This window comes from Drosophila willistoni, chromosome 3R (assembly GCF_018902025.1).
Source record: "Drosophila willistoni isolate 14030-0811.24 chromosome 3R, UCI_dwil_1.1, whole genome shotgun sequence".
NCBI lineage: Eukaryota > Metazoa > Arthropoda > Insecta > Diptera > Drosophilidae > Drosophila > Drosophila willistoni.
This window is the reverse complement of record NC_061086.1, coordinates 32378990-32397195: the sequence shown is the minus strand read 5'-3', so window position 1 is coordinate 32397195 and position 18206 is coordinate 32378990. Positions and strand designations below refer to the sequence as shown.

The 18206-nt window shown below is 41.7% G+C and overlaps 3 protein-coding genes across 3 annotated transcripts; 2 read left to right on the top strand and 1 right to left on the bottom strand.

The window, feature by feature from the left end:
- The first annotated feature begins 7409 nt into the window (after window positions 1–7409).
- Window positions 7410–10279, top strand: LOC6649827 (polyribonucleotide nucleotidyltransferase 1, mitochondrial). Its single transcript, XM_002072233.4, has 4 exons — window positions 7410–7639; window positions 7693–8112; window positions 8172–9392; window positions 9456–10279. The coding sequence occupies exons 1-4, from the start codon at window positions 7500–7502 to the stop codon at window positions 9982–9984; spliced, it is 2310 nt and encodes a 769-aa protein (XP_002072269.1). The 5' UTR covers window positions 7410–7499; the 3' UTR covers window positions 9985–10279.
- On the bottom strand, window positions 10171–15896 carry LOC6649826 (eIF-2-alpha kinase GCN2). Its single transcript, XM_002072232.4, has 2 exons — window positions 10923–15896; window positions 10171–10860 (listed from the first exon to the last, which is right to left on the bottom strand). Exons 1-2 carry the CDS (start codon window positions 15617–15619, stop codon window positions 10734–10736), a joined length of 4824 nt encoding a protein of 1607 aa, XP_002072268.1. The 5' UTR covers window positions 15620–15896; the 3' UTR covers window positions 10171–10733.
- A 391-nt stretch (window positions 15897–16287) lies between these two features.
- On the top strand, window positions 16288–18171 carry LOC6649825. Its single transcript, XM_023179757.2, has one exon. The coding sequence runs from the start codon at window positions 16422–16424 to the stop codon at window positions 17985–17987; it is 1566 nt and encodes a 521-aa protein (XP_023035525.1). The 5' UTR covers window positions 16288–16421; the 3' UTR covers window positions 17988–18171.
- Window positions 18172–18206: the final 35 nt, after the last annotated feature.

Below are 18206 nucleotides of genomic sequence, written 5' to 3'. Positions count from 1 at the left end.
CTGCTCCTGCTTACCTTCCCTTTTCGAATTTTCTCTTAATGCAAATGCTCAATCATTTCGCTCTATCAGATGTTCTTGCTTAATTTGATGTACGACAAATGTGTCAAAAAATGTCAGAAATAATAAAAAACCAAAAAAGAAGAGAGAGTTCAAGTCGTTAAGGAACTGTCCATACGACTAACCAACCACTACTGGGTGTGAATTCCAAAAAAACGATAGAAATTTATGACCTCACATAAACATTTCTACTCGAAAATTCGTTATGACAAAGTGCCAGGTTGTCAATGACGTTGACAATCGTCCTGATGTGGAACGACGAATCGAATGGCGAACGTGGCGGATGAGATACATAGAGGGAACTGACAAAAAACAGTAACATAACTTTCGTTCATGTTCGAAAAGCGTTCCATAAAGTTGGCAAGTTTATGTTGCAAGTTGAAGGAAAGTGCAGCAACAAAACTTTTTCAACTCTCTCTCAGCCAAAATACGGAAAAAATGTATATCTTCTCTTTTTGTTGCTAATCGACATCTGTCCTGGCCACACCTACAACTTTGTTACTCCTCCCAGATCCTTTAGGCTAAAGTGTTGAAATATGTTACGAAGATTTTTGCAGTCATTGTATATCCCGGATTTAGACGGGATCAGACCATTATATAATATAGCTTCAAGAAATATCGGGCAGATTAAATAACTAGATCATGGATAGAAGCAGAAACAGAGGGAGAGTAGCACAACAACTTAAAAGAGTATACACACTTCGTTACATCCAAAGTTATCCCGCCCAGTCCTCGGGTTTCCTTTTTTTTATAGGCGTTGCTGGCAAATTACCTAAGCAAAAGTTGTGTGGGTGGATGGGGAGAGGGGCGGATGGGTGGCTGAGTGAAGTGGACAAATGTCACAAAAGGAAAAACTTTACGAGGGATGCAGAAGAGAAAACAGAAAGAAAACTTTCACACTAAAAATGTTTGTACAATGTGATTGTTGTTGTTGTATATGTATGTATATAATAAATGTACATAAATATCTATATAAAGACATAAAATTAAAATCAAGCTGATATGTGGATATGTATGTGTAAACTTTAAATCAATAATTGATAGGGTTTAAAAGGGTTTCTGGTCCCTTAATGGCCTTTGGCCGATGTGTTTAGAAACTTTAGCTGCAGTTTTAATATATCTAGAAGTTAAACAAATCAATGTTAACTGTAATTTATGCACTCTGTATTACAAGAACAACCAGTAAGCATCTTCACTCTATCTGCTTGAATTCTGATATCCTTTATGGCGATTTCTTAATAATAACCAGCAACCAACAACAACAACAACAACAACAAGAGCAACACACAACGCGCTGTCAAGTTCAAAGAGGGACCACCCAGTAGGATTAGTCTTAAAAAGAATTCTTGGTAACCAAGGAAACGTTGCTGCTCCTCCTTCTCCTCGTTCAGCTTCCCTTTCTTCTTCTTCAATCCACTCCACTGTGCAGCATTATTGTTAATGAATTCTACACGTATGCTGAGACATTGGACGCGCGCGCGTCGAGACATTCGCCCAATCCAAAAGCCAACCAAGAAGTTGGTTGTTGGTCTGTTGGAGCCTGTTTTGCCAGTCGTTGCCACAATTTTTGTTGTATTCTTTTTCGTTTCTTTTTTTGCATAAAATACCTCGCAAAATGCGCCATATGCAAGAATTAATGTGAACACTTTGTGTAAAATTTAAAACAAGAAAACATAGTCTACTAAAGAAAGCTGGAGAGATATTATATCTATTGTAAGTACTCATTCATTTTATTCTACTCATTCCGATCTATACTCATTCGAATTCGATTTCTGCGTCACATTCGTGCGGTTCCTTATGTGTGGATAAATGTCTCAAGAGTCGATTTGAATGCATTCGTGAAGCTCTTTGTTTGTTTTCTTGAATTCAGCAATGACCAAAACAAAAATTAGCAAAATGGCAAACAGGTATTTGGTTTCTTCTTCTTCTCTCTTTGAGTTGGCGTTTCAGCGGTTTCGCCTTGTCGCTTAATGCATATTTTATTTTACAGCTGCTTCAGGCCCAGATCAGGGGTTCAATGCACAATTGATTGATTTTTAAGTGCAGCCACCGGCGGCGGTGACTCTGTGACACGCCGTGGCAGACGCCGACAACAACAACAACAACAACAACAAGGAGAACGACGACGATGACTTTTTACCTAGAATACATTTGTTTTATTGTCATACAAAATAAAAAAAAAGAAAAGAACCAAAATCTGAGAACTGCGTAACTTGGGTCGTCTCAAATGATGGATCATGATATCCTATTTTGGCTGTTGACAGTGGCACACAAAAATCCAATTTATGCACCTCACTCAAACGCAGACAGAAGAGAGAGAAAAAGGTAAATGGCCAAGTTTAAAGGTTTTTTTTTTTTGGTAATAACACTCATTGTCAGGCCAAAAAGCAAAGTAAATATATATTGGAAGCGACCGAAGGTCCGTGGCGAAGGTTTGTCTTTAATCAAAAGTAAAAAATAAATATATATAGAAAAAAAAAAGAAACAGCAAACAAAACCCGTAAAGGGGCTAGCACCCACAAAAAAATGTCAAAACAACTTTAATTCCATCTCCCTCTCCTTCTCTCTCTCTCTCTATCTATCTCTCACACACACCCACGCCCTTTTTCAGTTGAATGTAGATACATCCTTGCGGGACATAAAACGTTTTCGACAACAACAAAAATATGCGTAGACAAAGGGCACATCAAATTGCCGTGAGCTAAACAGAGCAAACATCCTAAGAAAGCAAAAGAGGCAACTTCTTGCCCCGGACTTTGCCTCGAATAACAAGGTATTTGAAAATACCCTGTGACCAACGCCACGCCACGAATTGAATAGATTTTTTAACTCAAAGAAGCTTAAAATTTTGTATTTCTTTGATAAGTAAAATTTTCAAAAACTCACAAAATAGTTGGCAAATGAAAAAAGGATAAAAGGACGATTATATAATATTGGAATACCAAGGAAATCAAGATTTTGGAGTTTGTGTATTAATTATTTCTCGCAGTGCGTTAAAAACAATCGTTAATCCTTGAAAAAAAGGACGACTAAGAGTTTTCACCACGAAACTCTTAAGTTTATGCATTGATTATTTGTCCAGGGTATATAGAAGTCGTTGCAGCTGCTGCTCATGTCAGAACCAATGACTTTTTTACTTACAAAAAAGTTTATCAAGGTCATTACAGCAGGTTTGGTTTTTTGTTTGACAGGCAGACTGTCCGCTTGCCTGTCTGTCTGTCCTAGTGTCTGTCTGTAGTTGATTAGCACAAATTTCTTATCAAAATGAAGGCAGGCAAGCGAAATGAAATGAAATAAAATGAAATACAAAAAGGTGTGTTCGTCCTGTGAGGTGTGTTAAGGTACATTCAAAGGTATTAAAGTTAGGAATATGAAACTAAATCAAACAGGATTTGCGGTGTTAAAAAACAAAGGACTTGGGCCTGAACGAAATTTCCAGGCAATAAATCGAACCGCCAAATCCAATTGGTTGTCTTTCGTTTTTCTCTCTATTTGTAAAGAATTTTCATATGTAATTATTATCAAAGAGTCTCACTTTAGACATTTCATTCTTTTTTTCTCAAAGTTTCTCCACAAGTTTTCAAATTTTCTGAACCCAAAGAGAATTCTCCATGTGTTTTGCATTTACCTCAGTTCTCATCAAAACTAAAGAAACTTTTTCATACATCATATTTTTCCATTTTCACACTGACACACACACACACACACACATACATACATACACATGTTCTATAACTTTTTTAATTGAATTTGGTTACTTTTCTTTTCAAAAAGAACTAAAAGGAAACTTGAGACACTTTCTCTGTTGAAAATGGAAACAAAAGAAAATGTTGAAATGAAATCAAATTTTCTCAGGGGTTGATTAAAGAAAAACTCTTTTAAAAAGTTACTACATGAACGAGAAGATGGTATTAAAGCGGTTGGAGGAAAAAAATGTTACTTTAAGCCGATTTTCATTGTTTCATTAATCGGACCATGTCTCTACACTACGCCCATTCGGTTAATGGTGTGGGCGTTGGCCGGGGGACAATTAATATCAATTCCCATCGGAGCATTAACATGGGCCAAAAACATATTGGCTAACAAGTGTCAAAGTCGCGCCAAATTAGAACAAAAAGGCGATGACGCGACACGATGAGGCGCAGGCGACGGCGACGGCGAGAGGGGCGGTGATAAGAGGGAGGATTAGTGGACAAAGTGCGGGATGGGCGCAATATCCTGGCGCGCGCATTTTCACGCCATGGCAAACGGCATGTGGCCAGGCAACCCCCTCATCGAAAGCAAATGGGAGAAAGGGGAGGGGGATGGGTTTCCGTTTTGGATCCTGATAATAATATTCGATTGAGTTTTATTTGCTTTGGGGGTTGGGTCCCCTACATACATACATACATACATACATACATACATGTCTCTTCTCTCTCTTTTGGAACCTTTGTCCTGACCATTGATAGTTTATTATTGTCTTTGCCCGCAGACAGAATATGTATGAGTTTTTCGTGGGGATTGCCTACGTCATCCTAAGACACAGGTCCCGTCCCTTTGCCTACCCTGCTCCTCTCTCTTAGTTTATAAACTATGACGCAACACGGAGAATGCAGTGGGTGGAGACGGAAGCGTCTTATCAGCGATGCAGAGAACAAGATCAATCCCAAGAAATCACTTAAAACTAATTACACTGAAACAAAGCCAAAAGGCAAATCTCCAGACACCATAAATGAGTTCAGAAATGATTAAAAATAAATGCAAATTGTAGACTAAGATAATGGAAATTTTGTTTATAGGCTCTCTCACTCTCACTCACTGTAGTTATTTAAAGAAAAGAACTCAAACAAAAAGGAACAAAACACAAGGAAAAGTTATGAATGAGTTTATTTTCGCAATGAACGACAAACTGGAATTCACGTCATCATCAACCGACACTCTCACTATAAATATATACACAGAGATATATACATATATATATATATATATATGTATGTATAGCAACAAGGTTAAAGCAAAACACATCAAAAGATAACACTAACAAAAGATAAATTGATAAGACTTGAAGACCCGGGGATCCGGATGCTGTTTTTTCACTTTTGATTCCTCCGCTGGAAGTGTAAAAGGAAACTGCGTCAGCAATTGTGGTCGACAGCATCATCATCATCAACAACATCAAGTTAACACATCAAAGCCAATCGAATTAACTTAATGCAATTCTTTTTTCCCCTCTCCAACAACAACAACAATATCAACCAACACACGAACGCAGCAACCAACAACAGAATGTGTTCAAATTACAAAAAAAGGAAAAAAAAATAAAAACACTTTAAAGCACTTACAACAGGCAATGCTAATGAGGTGAGATAATTAAAAACGTGTTGGGCGGGAGGGGCGTGGGTGAAAAAAAGGGGTAAAGAGTTGATGGACAAAAAACGACCATCCGAACGACGATTAATTTTCTAACAAGAATACATATACATATATCTTCTAATAGAAGTCTTCTCTCCAATTCCCATTTTCTTACCCAAATTTTTGTCACTTTATCTTTGGATTAAAAAAAAACCTTATTTAATAATTTTTTAACACATTGAAATTAAGAAAAACCTCTTTTTCCATTAAATAAACTTTAATTTTTTTTTTGTCTCAAAAAAATAAATAATAATAATGGTGAAAATAGAAATTTCATTAAGAGTTTTTATGTAGGAGGTAAAGATCTTGTTAAGCTATTCCATAACTGAACTACATTTGTTTACCGTTATGTGGGTGAAAAAATATTTCAAGAGGAATACATCTTCCAATTGAAATTTGCAATTTACTTAATGGTTTTCCTTTTCTAATTGCGAATTTTTCAACCTTTGGGTTTAACCTTTTTGGAGATTTTATTATTAGATTACGCTTACCTTTTGTTTTTACTGGCTTCGTTTTTTTTTTTTTTTATAACTTTGGATGATGATAATTTTCCGTTTAATAGCTCGGTGCCGGCTTAAGTTGCTTGCTTAATCATTTATTTACTGGCAAAAAACAGGAAAGTTTTTATATGGAGAATTTTTGGTTGTATTTTTATTTTGCAGCAATCAGAAGAAGAATTCCGCGGCTGATAAGAGCAGGAGCGAGAGTGTGTGTGTATGAGGGAGACGTTCAGTGATAAGCCTTTGCACTCTCTCTTTCTCTCGCGCTTAGCTCTTCTCAGAATGTGACAGCATAAACAAATTGACCCACAGAAGAGGGACAACAACGCAACGTTATGTATGTATAGAAGAAGAAGAGGCTGACACTGAGATGATGGTGGTGGTGGTGGGAGAAGCAAAGAGGCAGTAGCAGAGGGCAGCAGGGGCGGACTGAAGAAGGGTTCTCGTTCTCCAAGTAACAACGACAACGCCTAGTAGGCAATTTTCCGGCTTTTCTTAAACACAAGTACGGCGACGGCGTCGTCGACGTTGGCGGCACGCTTTCTGCTTCTTTACTTTGTAATAAATTTTTTGTTTGCTTATTATTTGTCGATTTTGGTTTTTCTTTTTTTTTTTTTCCTTTTTTGTGTGTTGTTGATGCGGCTCTCTTACACACACATTCAGACACTTAGCCACTCAGGCACATGCACAGAAGCACTCACACACATGCAAACATTGAGACACACACACAGCCTTACGCCCGAAAACACACACGCGGCGAGAGTTGACGTTGCGAGAGGAATTTTCAAAATAAGTGCAACATGAACGTTTACGAAAACCGATAATTAAATTCAATAAAAATTTTGCACAAATTTTGCAAATACACGCGCGTGTAGCATGTGGCAACGAAAGAGCAATAATATAACAAACGAGCCGTGGGCTACAAGATTCCAATAAATTTTTTTTAAACTCCGTTAAAATGTAGACCGACCGCACAACCTCTCACTACAATAACAAAAACAACAATAACAGTTAGAGATGGGAAATGCTTGGATTGCAACATCGATGGTCGCAATTGTTTTTTCTATCGCTGGTTTTTAGTGTTAACAACTTTTTAAAGCTCCAAAAAAGTCACAGCGTGATATTGACACAGCAAAGTACAACGCATACCAATTATACAATAAATGGTATGAAAAATGTGCCTTTGAATGTTTTAATATACAAAATTTACATTCGCTGGTTTTACACGCATGTTTAATTTAATCTCAATATTTCTAGTTTGGTTTTTTAGTCACGACTTTTGGCTACAAAAAACTAGCTTTTATTTAAAGAAAAAAAGTCCGATAAACAATAAAGTGTCATCACTAGAACACTGAACAGCTGATGGCGGCACATGTAAGAAATGATACCCTACTTTTATTTGGACGCACATGTTTGTTTTATAAGGAAGAAAAATTTCCATGATAACGTTATGGTTAGCGGCCAATGAATTGTGCGCTGCAGGTTATAAACAAGTTGCTAAAGCCGCAAGTAACCGGCAGTTTTTAGGTAACTTTGCCGCTAGCTGACATGATTTTCACAAGAAAAACTCTGAAATTGTTGAATTATCGTTTGAAATGCAACATCCTACCCAGATGTATACAGAGCAGCGCCATTTCCATTGGCACAGGAGGAGAAGTGCCGTCTGTAGAGGTTAAATTTAGCAATGGGTAAGTAATATCGCTGCAGACGTTTTGAGCCCTATTGAAATATTTCGTTTTAGGCGAAACATGACTATTAGCTCTGGCAAATTGGCTCGTTTCGCCAATGGAACAGCTGTCTGCCAAATGGGAGACACAGCCGTAATGGTCACTGCGGTGGCCAAGGCCAAGCCTACTCCCGGCCAGAATTTTATGCCCCTGGTGGTGGACTATCGTCTGAAAAATGCCGCCTCTGGTCGGATACCCATGAACTTTATGCGACGTGAGCTTGGTCCCTCGGAGAAGGAGATTCTGTCTGCTCGACTGATTGATCGTTCGTTGCGTCCTTTGTTTGCCAAAGAATATCGCAATGAGACGCAGCTGGTGTGCAATATGTTGTCCATGGATGCAGTGCACTCCCCTGATGTGCTGGCCATCAATGCTGCCTCTATGGCACTGTCGTTAAGTGATATACCCTGGAATGGGCCCATTGGTGCTGTGCGGTATGTGTGATTTGAGTGTCCATGAGGCATATTTGTTATCTCTTTTGCATTCTTTGCAGTGTGGGTCTTTGCGAGGGCGAGGTGCTCATCAATCCCACACGCCGAGAGCTGCAATCCTCTCAATTGGATTTAGTTGTGTCGGCCACCAAGCAAAATCTAGTTGTTATGCTAGAGGGCAAAGGTCAAGTGGTACTTTTGCAGGATCTTTTGAAGGCCATCAAGCAGGGAACACGAGAGGCACAATTCATTATTCAGGAAATCGAACGCCTACAAAAATCCTATGGTCGTCATAAACGAAGTATAGAAACGATATCGGAAGTGGATGAGGAGTTGCAACAAGCTGTACGTAGTATGAGCGAGATGAGACTCCGAGAAATCTTTCAGGATGCCCAGCATGATAAGATATCGCGTGACAATGCCGTCAATGATGTTCGTTCCAATGTAATAGACAAGGTGTGGTCCTCGTATCCAGATACAGAGCCAGCTGTGATTGGAGAGGAATTTAATAAGGTGTCCAGGAACATCTTTCGTGATCTGCTCTTTGAGCGGACGAAACGCTGCGATGGTCGTGATTTTGATTCATTGAGAAATATAAGCTGCCAGGTGGACATGTACAAGCCGCTGCATGGCTCTGCCCTATTCCAGCGTGGTCAGACGCAGGTTTTCTGCACGGTGAGCCTGGACTCGCCGGAGAGCGCCATGAAACTGGACTCGCTGGCTGCTCTCGAATCAGGTGGCCTGAAATCAAAGAATTTCATGCTCCACTATGAATTCCCGCCTTATGCGACAGGAGAAGTAGGTCGAATTGGACCACTGGGTCGTCGAGAGCTTGGACACGGAGCCTTGGCTGAGAGAGCTCTGATGCCCACCCTGCCCAGTGATTACCCATTCACTGTGCGTCTCACCTCTGAAGTTCTAGAATCAAACGGCTCCAGCAGCATGGCCAGCGTCTGTGGTGGATCCCTGGCTTTATTGGATGCCGGTGTTCCAGTATCTGCTCCAGCTGCCGGTGTTGCCATTGGACTGGTTACCCGATACGAGAACAATGATACCAAGCATCTGCAAGACTACCGCATTCTCACCGATATTTTGGGTATTGAGGATTATCTGGGTGATATGGACATGAAGGTGGCTGGAACACGCAAGGGATTCACTGCAATCCAAGCGGATCTTAAGATTCCTGGTATACCACTTAAGGTGGTAATGGAGTCCCTGCAAAAAGCCACAGATGCCAAATCGAAAATTCTCGATATTATGTCTGAGGCTATTCGGGAACCGCGGTAAGTTGAAGGTTTCCCTTCTTTCCGTCTCTTTTGCATAGAACCTTTTTGATATATTTTCAGAAAGTATCGCAAGGAGTGTTGGCCGGTGAGTGAAACTCTTACAGTGGAGCCACAGCAGCGATCCCAACTGATTGGACCAAGTGGACTGCACTTGAAGCGGATCTATCTTGAGACTGGCACAACATTAACTGCCGCCGATGAAGGCCAATTCACAGTCTTTGCTCCTTCTCAGGCAGCAATGGACGAAGCCAAGGAGTTGATTGAAGGTTATCTGGTGAAAGAACGGGTGCCAGATCTAGAATTCGGTGGTATTTACACAGCCAAAATCACCGAACTGCGAGACACAGGTGTAATGGTCATTCTATATCCCAGTATGCCGCCTGCTTTGCTTCACAATTCCCAATTAGATCAACGCAAAATCGCTCATCCTTCAGCTCTGAATCTAGAAGTGGGACAGGAAATACAAGTCAAGTATTTTGGGCGTGATCCTGTCTCTGGGTTTATGCGACTCTCACGCAAAGTACTTCAGGGTCCTGCCTTAGGCATACCACGGAGTCTAAATAAAGCCACCGAAGAGAATGGATCCTGAGCGAAAGTAAGGTCAGTTAAGATTGTTAAAGTTCGTATTAGAAATAAACAAGCTACACAGTACTTTAAGAAATAAATTTGTACATTTACATTGAGTGTTACATTATACACTCTTCACCAAAAGATATAAAGGATATACAAAAAGTGATCTACAACTGCCAAAAGTTAAACCAAAAGCAAAGATCGATTTTGTTGCAGGGACTTCAGTAATCCCACATAATTTAATAGTTTTTGGACTGAGCTGCTCGTACATAATATAAAATATAGTTGTATAAATAAATGATTCACATTGTAAATTTGGTAAAGACTTTCTTCATAGCATCAGGTTTATGTTTGTAACAGAAATCTCAGATTCAAGAGTAATGCAAAATGTATGTGTAGGTAGAAATGATTTTACAAATGATTTTTTGTTTCATGACATGAAAAAATGAATACATCGATGCACAACTAAAAGCTAAATGGATTTAGAATATAAAATATATAGATATAGTTTTTGTGCTAGGCCAGAGACAGATTCGTTTGGTAGGTGAAAATCATATTCGAAAATTTTAGGATAAGAATATAAATTTTTTAAATTTTGATGACATCAAATTTGGGATCTTTTTAAAGATTTTGAACTAAGCTAAGCTTGGCTATCATTCTGTTTCTATCATTCTCTTTCTCTCTTATTGTTTAACTGTCTGTCTATTATTATCTACGCTTGGCGTAGTTTTAAATGTTATTGGAATCTCTTGGGGGCGACATGGGTCTCTAGATTATAACACGGTAGTAGGAATCTGATATGCTGTACAAGGCCACAATTGGTGATTTCGAATCGCTCAGATAGTCCACAACTTCTTCATTTATCTCCGATATAGAGCGTCTGTATTTAGAGAATCTGAAAGAGCAAATCGAATCGTATTAGTAGGAGAAACTTGGATAATAATCACAATGTATTACCTCTCAATCACAAAGTTTATTTCCGACTCAGTCTCTTTTTTACGTATTTCACGCGGATTTATGGCACCGACTATGGCATTGATAACTGACGGCGGCAACTCCACCACAAGAACCACAAATGACTCCTTTTTAAGGAATTGAGCCAATGTGCCGCTCATTTGCTGGGCCACCTGATTCTCTAAGCGACGTTTAAAATTGGCCGTTGGCTTCTCGTGTGTGTGAAATATCACCTGAACATTAGGAAACTGACTATAGCTGTTCTTACTTGGACCGAAAACACTTAAACCACAATCTCCTCTGCCACCGCCACTGTTGATAGTGCCGCCATTGAAGATGGACAACTGACTGGTGTAGTCCACGGAACCAGAATTAATGGCCTCATTTCTCAGGATCTTCGGTATAAATTCAACTAGTTCAGCTATTGTCACGTGTCGCTCCTGGAAACGATCACGATCAAAGGAACGCACCCGTAGGGAACCATTTTCTGCCACCAGGATGACATGCAAGGCACCCAGACGTGCCAAATCCTGGGCTTCATCGCCACCCTCACCACACCCGGTTTCCACAATTCCGCATCGTATGCCAACCGCCCACAAGCGTCGCATTATGTAGGTCACATCCTTGAGCGGTGGCCGTGTACCGCACACACAGATGCCCACATCGATGGCTCGACAATCCTTGGCATACTCAACTCCCACAGCAGCCACCAATTTATCCAAAGAAAAGGACAATCCTGCTCCACTTAATACACCACGTGTGGGCAAAGTGGAATTGAAACCCTGAGCCCCCTTCTGGAACTCATGCAGCATGGTATCATAGCGTTCGCCCTCGGCCAGGACTGATGGATGTCCGGAACGATTTGGCCTAAGATCGGCAGTCATCTGCCAAACGATGCCCCCGTTGCTGGCTCGATCGAATCTAATGGGCAGGCCGGACCAAATATTTATGGGGCAGGTAACTCCCAGACTATAAGCCAGTCCAACCACAGTCTCGAGTTCTCTCAGAGCGCCACGAGCCAGAGAAGCAGCTTCACCCTTGCCTCGCATTAGCGTCTTCAATGCCGTGTCATCGACACTGCTCCTGGAGCCGGTTAACAGAAAATTCACCAACAACATGTCCATCAAAGACTGGGCCGAGGTGCGGGATTTCTCCATTATGCCCGCGATGCAAGAGTGAAACTGAAAGCGAGATGTCCTGGTCTCGATGAAGTCCATGGTGGCATCGAATAACGCATTGTATTGTGACTTTGGCACATTGCAAAAGATGAGAATGGCCTTCAACAGATTTGTATGATTGATGCGTATGGCAATGTTCTTTTCCCTCAAGCGGGGCAACTCATTGGTAATCTCAAACGCTAGGGAGAGGAGTTCTGCATCCACCAGATGACTGCCAGTGGTTGGAGTAATGATATCAAAGTAGCACTCGTAGTTCTGCTTCGGGTGAAAGTTAAAGACTTTCTCCTCACGGTACACACGATCCACACAATAGCGCCGTATAAGATTCACTCCATGGTGAATGACATGGCGGGCGAATTCCGTGCGTAGATCGCAGGGTAAGACAACCACACAACCCGAATGGGTCATCAGGTGCACGGCATTGGAGTTCTCGCTGGCTGCACTATTCCGCGCCGAAAGCGGCGACAGCAGCGGCGTGTCCACCTCGATGGCTCCGTGTTTCCTAAAGAGATTTACCACCTTGGCTTTGACAAACTCAATAACCGGATTCAAAGAGACAATGTCATCGATAACAATGGCCGAATTCCAGGCCTTCATGGCCCGACTACTCCCCAAATGATAGGTGTGCTCGAGCACTTCATCGCTTGTCTGCTGTAGGCAACGAGCCACTAGATTCTTGTAGGCTTTACTCTGCGGATTGGCCAAGGCGTGACGTATCATTTCTTGCAGTTCATTCGCCTCTAGCTGCGCGGGCGGCATTAAATCGCAAGCCAATAGCTCCTCTGCCGTAGGACGCTGGGCAGGATCATGGTTGAGCAACCAGCGTAGCATTTGCACTGTCTTCTCATACTTAACATCTTGCAACATGCTCGCTGGTATGGTTATAGCAGCGGTTCTTAGGGCCATTATCGTCTGAGTTCTCTCCATGCTGGTGTCGAACGATGGCTGGCACATCTCAAACAAAATGATGCCCAGCGTGTACATGTCCACTTTCTGATTGTAAACCGATTTGGAGGCATTGCCCGTCAGTTCAGGGGCCACATAGAGAGTGGTGCCCACTTTTCCTGTGCCGGTTCCATCCTCCGTACTGGTTATTTGATGGACATGTGGGGTCTGGTGGCTGGGATTTTCATTCGGTTGCAGGGCTAAGAAACTTGTGGTGGCCAGACCAAAGTCACCAATTTTAATTTGATCATGCGAATCGAGAAATATATTGACTGGCTTCAAATCTCTGTGAATGATCCCCTGCTGATGTATATGCGACAAGCCCTCGGCAATTTCCCTAAACAGACGCCATAGTCTTTCAGTGTTCTCATACAGATTGTCATCGATTGCGGTGCGCAATGTGCACTTCTCACAGAACTCCATTTGGATGTACATGACCTGCATCAGGGGACGCGGTGAACTGGTTTTTACCCTTGTGGAATCTTCTTCATCCTCGTCATCGTAGACAGCCACTTGGCCATTGGAATCAACAAATTCTATGCCATCCGAATCGGAGTCGTCCAGATTGTTGCCCCCCATGTAGCCGTTCCACCTGCTGCTGGAGCAACTGTCGTCGTCTTCTTCGTCGTCGTCATCGTCATCGTCGTCGCCGTCGCCTTGATTCAATCCCAGTTGCGGCGATGGACCTGTCTTGGCCTGACTTAAGTCCTGCTGGCTTTGTGACCATTCGCCACCCAAAAGCTTATTCATAGCTTCCGCATCAGCCTCGTTAACACTCTCGATCCAACTATTGAAATAACGGACAACATTCTCATGGTTAAGCCGGGAGAGCAATTCCACTTCCCTGGTCATTTTCTTGTACAATTGACGACTGCGCGCCGGCAAGGGAATGCGCTTGATGGCATACTCACGATTGTCCAGAATATTGCGCACCTTGAGGACATCCCCAAAGGCACCCTTGCCCAGATACATAAGCACTTCGAATTCGGTACGAAGACGAGATTGGCTTAGGGCCAGGGTGGGTATCTGGTAGGGCAAGGCGGCAGTGGGTCCGGTGGGACGTTGGACGGGAATGTTTGTGTTTTGTTTGTGAAAACGCTGCTGTTGCATACTATTGGGTGCCAACTGAGCATTGTCCACATAGAGACGCAGGAAAGGGTGTTGCAAAAGCTCCGAGGCCGACAGCGTTCGATCCGAATTACACTTGTCCACAAACTCACGCATTTCATAGCTATTGGTGGGCATGAGACCATCCACCAGAGCACCTAAGGCTGGCAAATCTCCACGACTGCTGCTTTGTCCTGTGCCACCAATAAGCTCCAGTAAACGAGGCACGAGGGAGAAGTCCGTGCAACGTATATTGCCAACATTGTCCATGAAAACGGTGCTATCCAGCAAATGGTTGTGGGAGACACCTTTATTGTGAAGGAAGATCAATGCCTCGAGAACACCTCGGGCCACCGTGCGTGCGCCATCCAAGCACCAACCCAAAGATGAAGAAATGCTAAACACACTGGTGCCGAGTAGAAAGTCCTGCACTAGATATATCAGAAGACCTTCCTTGCGTTTAATGCACAACACACATTCATATGGGATGAGATTCTTGTGCTGCAGCTGCGCTAGCATCGTGACTTGCTTCTCAATGGAGGCAATTAAATCATCCACACGATGATTGCCTAAGCATTTAGACGATTCGCTACTCCAATGGCATTTGCCCATGCCGTTTCCACAGGCCTGCTCCAGCTGGGAATATTTAATATTCCATTCGGTCACATAGAGCAATTGGCCACTGTGTATATCGATGGCCGTGTAGGCTATGCAGCCACGCTGCGAATGGCCCAGACAGCTGCCGCGCTGAATTTGTCTGCCCACTTTGTGAAAATATAAAGTCTCAGTGTTGCGGTGATCCGTGCACTTACTCGGATAGCAATGACCCCGATAGTATGGTGAGGAGTTTTCCGAACTCTCTGAGGAGCTGGCGTGCCTTGGGTTCGACTCGCTCATGCTACGCCTGGGCTCACCGCGTCTCTTATTGGCCTCTGTTTTGAACATCTCTTTGCGGCGCTCCACCTCATCAATCAGAGTCTGTCGTTCGCGAGTTTCCTTTTGCTTCTGCTGGTCAAGTTGTTCTTGTTCTCTTTTCTGTTTCTCCTGCAGCATTTCGTCATAGAAGGATCCCTTCGGGGGTTTATTGTGCTTAAGCAGGAATCCCTGCACTGTCTGTGCCAGCTCGTATATCATCACCTCGCCCCGCAGCTCTTCGGATTGAGCGTGAAGTTCAGCCAGCAGGTCATCCAACAGCTGGTCAGACATCCCCTTTGATTCCTCCAAAGCTATTTTAGGTGCCAGCTTTGGATACTTGGAGGGACACGTCAGATGGAGTTTAGTGCGCACATAAGCCTTAGTCTGCCCATTCGACGAGTCCCTCAATGGCGTTAATAGGATTCGTATGTCTGTAGGTTTCCACGGCCCATTTTTCACCTGTGGCCGCAAATCCTCTACTTCTGCGCCAAAAATAGATTTGATCACCTCCAACTCCTGGGTTTGTCTCTCCCGAAATGACTCTTTGGCCGCCATTGGCCAATTTGTTCATGAAATCTCAATGGACAGATGGAACCGAATCGGCTTATCGGTCTTTTTTTTTTTTTTTGGTTTTGTTTGTGTGTGTTATAATTTTTGCGGCCGGTAAGGGACTTTTATATTCTTTTCAATTTCTGCGGTGGCAGCTGTTGCCTCTTCAGCTGCGCTCCGCATAACTTTAACGAGTTTATAATTCTTTGAAATATTTTTAATTTTGAATACGACACTTGTTGAGCTTTAATAAAAATGTTGAATGATGTTGTTGATATTTTCAGCTTTTCTTTCTGTCTTATTCTGGGAAATATTTTCTTTCTAGTATTTTTTTCTACTTCTGGATTTTCTGGTATTTTTTTTTTGGTTTGTGGTACTTTTTCTAGAGATGAGCAGCACTGGCTTCAATTGGAAGAGCTTTTACCGCCATAACAAGTTTTTGAATCTTACCATAACTTTGTGTAATTTTCTTGGAAATTTTTGAAAACAATTAATTATGTGTTGTGTAATGTTTATTGCTTTATCTCTTTTAACATTAAAACAAATTTATATTTAAAACAGTTTGTTTTATTGTCTGCTGATAATAAGAATATTAATAATCATTCAACAAATACATACCAACATATATATAGGATTTGAATATAAACTTGGCCAAATAAGTTTTTTAGACAATATCTAAATTAAAATTTCACTAAAATTTAAGCAATAGACTTCAAAAAATCGAAATTTCTAAATTTAACGTAAACTATATTTTAATTTTTGAGGCCAGAAGGGTTGGAAGCTGGTTTTTATTTTAAGATATTAGACCATGAATTCGACGAACAAGAGAGTCCATCGGGTAATGGTGGTCCTCACGGATGCCACGCGTAAAGGCATGACCACCAGCAGCTGCAGTGGTGAGGATAATCCTCACGAGACTGAAATGAAGATCCTGGACAGCAGATCTTTGCTATTGCGGATACAAAACACAAAAGCAAACGCCCATCGAACAGAATTGGGAGCTGATGGTGAGGGTAGATGCGTAAGAGGAGGAAGAAAACTACCGCCAAAAATAGGTGAATCGCCCCGTTACTATCGCCACATGGAATTCGATTCCATAGGCTATGAATACGAGCCACAAGTGCGTGGGGAATTATCCGAGTTGATAGAGCAAACATTTCGACAGCAAACTCATGGATGTCTCCTGCGTATGACCCCACTGAGGACGCACAATCTGAATCTGCTGACGCGCCTTCTGGTCGCCGAGGTGGACAAGGCGATGCTAGTTTTGCATTGTCGCCTCAGAGCCATCAATGTGGATTACTATGATGTGAGAAAGTTCGATATGGTCAATATGTTGAGTGAAGCATCACCAAATAAACGTCATCTTCATTTTAAACATTGTGGTCGTTGCTTGCAAAGCACTCGAGAGTTATTCCAGTGGCTTGTAACCGAATATAATGTGCTAAGGACTCGTGGCAGCGGTGACGACTTTATAGATTTGCAATATATTTTTCGAGATGGCCAACAAAAGTTGCACAAGCTTCATTTGACCATTTTTCAGATATTTGGATGCGATGAACGCATGGACATATCTGGCTTTTTTAATGGTCTACCCATGGGCAGAAATAACCACGCCAGCCTCCTAACTGATTGCATTAAGGAGTCATTTGATTTTAAGAAACCCATGCGGACAGTGATTCTATTTGAGTTGCCATTGACTGTGGGCAAAGAAGCACCAAAATGGATGCGCAAAATCCTCCGATTAGCTGACACAGCTTACACATCCATAGCGACCAGTTATAAGAATGTTGGTGACTGTTCTATTACACCATTTCGAGTGTCAAGCAAAGGCAATTTGAGTGCCAGTGGCAGTTTCAGTCTAAGCCCATCTAGTTCCAGAAGTTTGGGTAGTATTTCAAACTCCTTGCGGCGACGAGCAGCCAAAATGTCCACAGATGATTATAATAGTCTTGTCTACTGGTATGGACGCATTGACTCCAAGTTCAAGGAACTTCAACTAAGCATGGAAGATCATTTCAAGTCACTCTACAATCAAAAGAGTTTACAAATCTTTAGCAATTTAAAATGCATGTCAAATGACGTCAGCCAAGAAGACGATTATGACGATGAATCGGGGGGCGATGCAACTGAACACCTGCCCAATCAAAGTCATATCATAACCGCATCCCGTTATCAAGAACTTCTTAAACAATTTCGTCACTTGGAAAATGAAGCTGCAAAATCATGTTTTGCCTCCACTCTCATGGTCTATATGAGTACGAAAAACTATGAATTAAACGAAGCCATGAAGGCACTCAAACAGAGGGAAATTGAAAAGCTAAGACAAACACTCATCAAGTATATTAAAAATGATCCGACTATATGTGCTTAATTTCGGTCATCATATTATTGTATAGTTGAAGCAGCCGAAAGGAAATTCTCTTCCTGCACAACAACTAGACAAAGATATGATTTCCGAAAAAAAAGGATCAAAAGAAATGTCTTGTCCCTCCTATTTTAATGAAATACAAACAATTTTGTTTTTTTTGTAGGGCATTACATTCATATATATATAATACGAGTATAATAATATACATATATATTTATATAA

Coding starts and splice junctions, on each gene's coding strand:
- LOC6649827 (XM_002072233.4), top strand. CDS start 7,500: ATGATTTTCACAAGAAAAACTCTGAAATTGTTGAATTATCGTTTGAAA. Junction 8,113..8,171: donor GGGCCCATTGGTGCTGTGCG/GTATGTGTGATT, acceptor CATTCTTTGCAG/TGTGGGTCTTTGCGAGGGCG. Junction 9,393..9,455: donor GAGGCTATTCGGGAACCGCG/GTAAGTTGAAGG, acceptor ATATATTTTCAG/AAAGTATCGCAAGGAGTGTT.
- LOC6649826 (XM_002072232.4), bottom strand. CDS start 15,619: ATGGCGGCCAAAGAGTCATTTCGGGAGAGACAAACCCAGGAGTTGGAG. Junction 10,861..10,922: donor ATAAACTTTGTGATTGAGAG/GTAATACATTGT, acceptor TTGCTCTTTCAG/ATTCTCTAAATACAGACGCT.
- LOC6649825 (XM_023179757.2), top strand. CDS start 16,422: ATGAATTCGACGAACAAGAGAGTCCATCGGGTAATGGTGGTCCTCACG.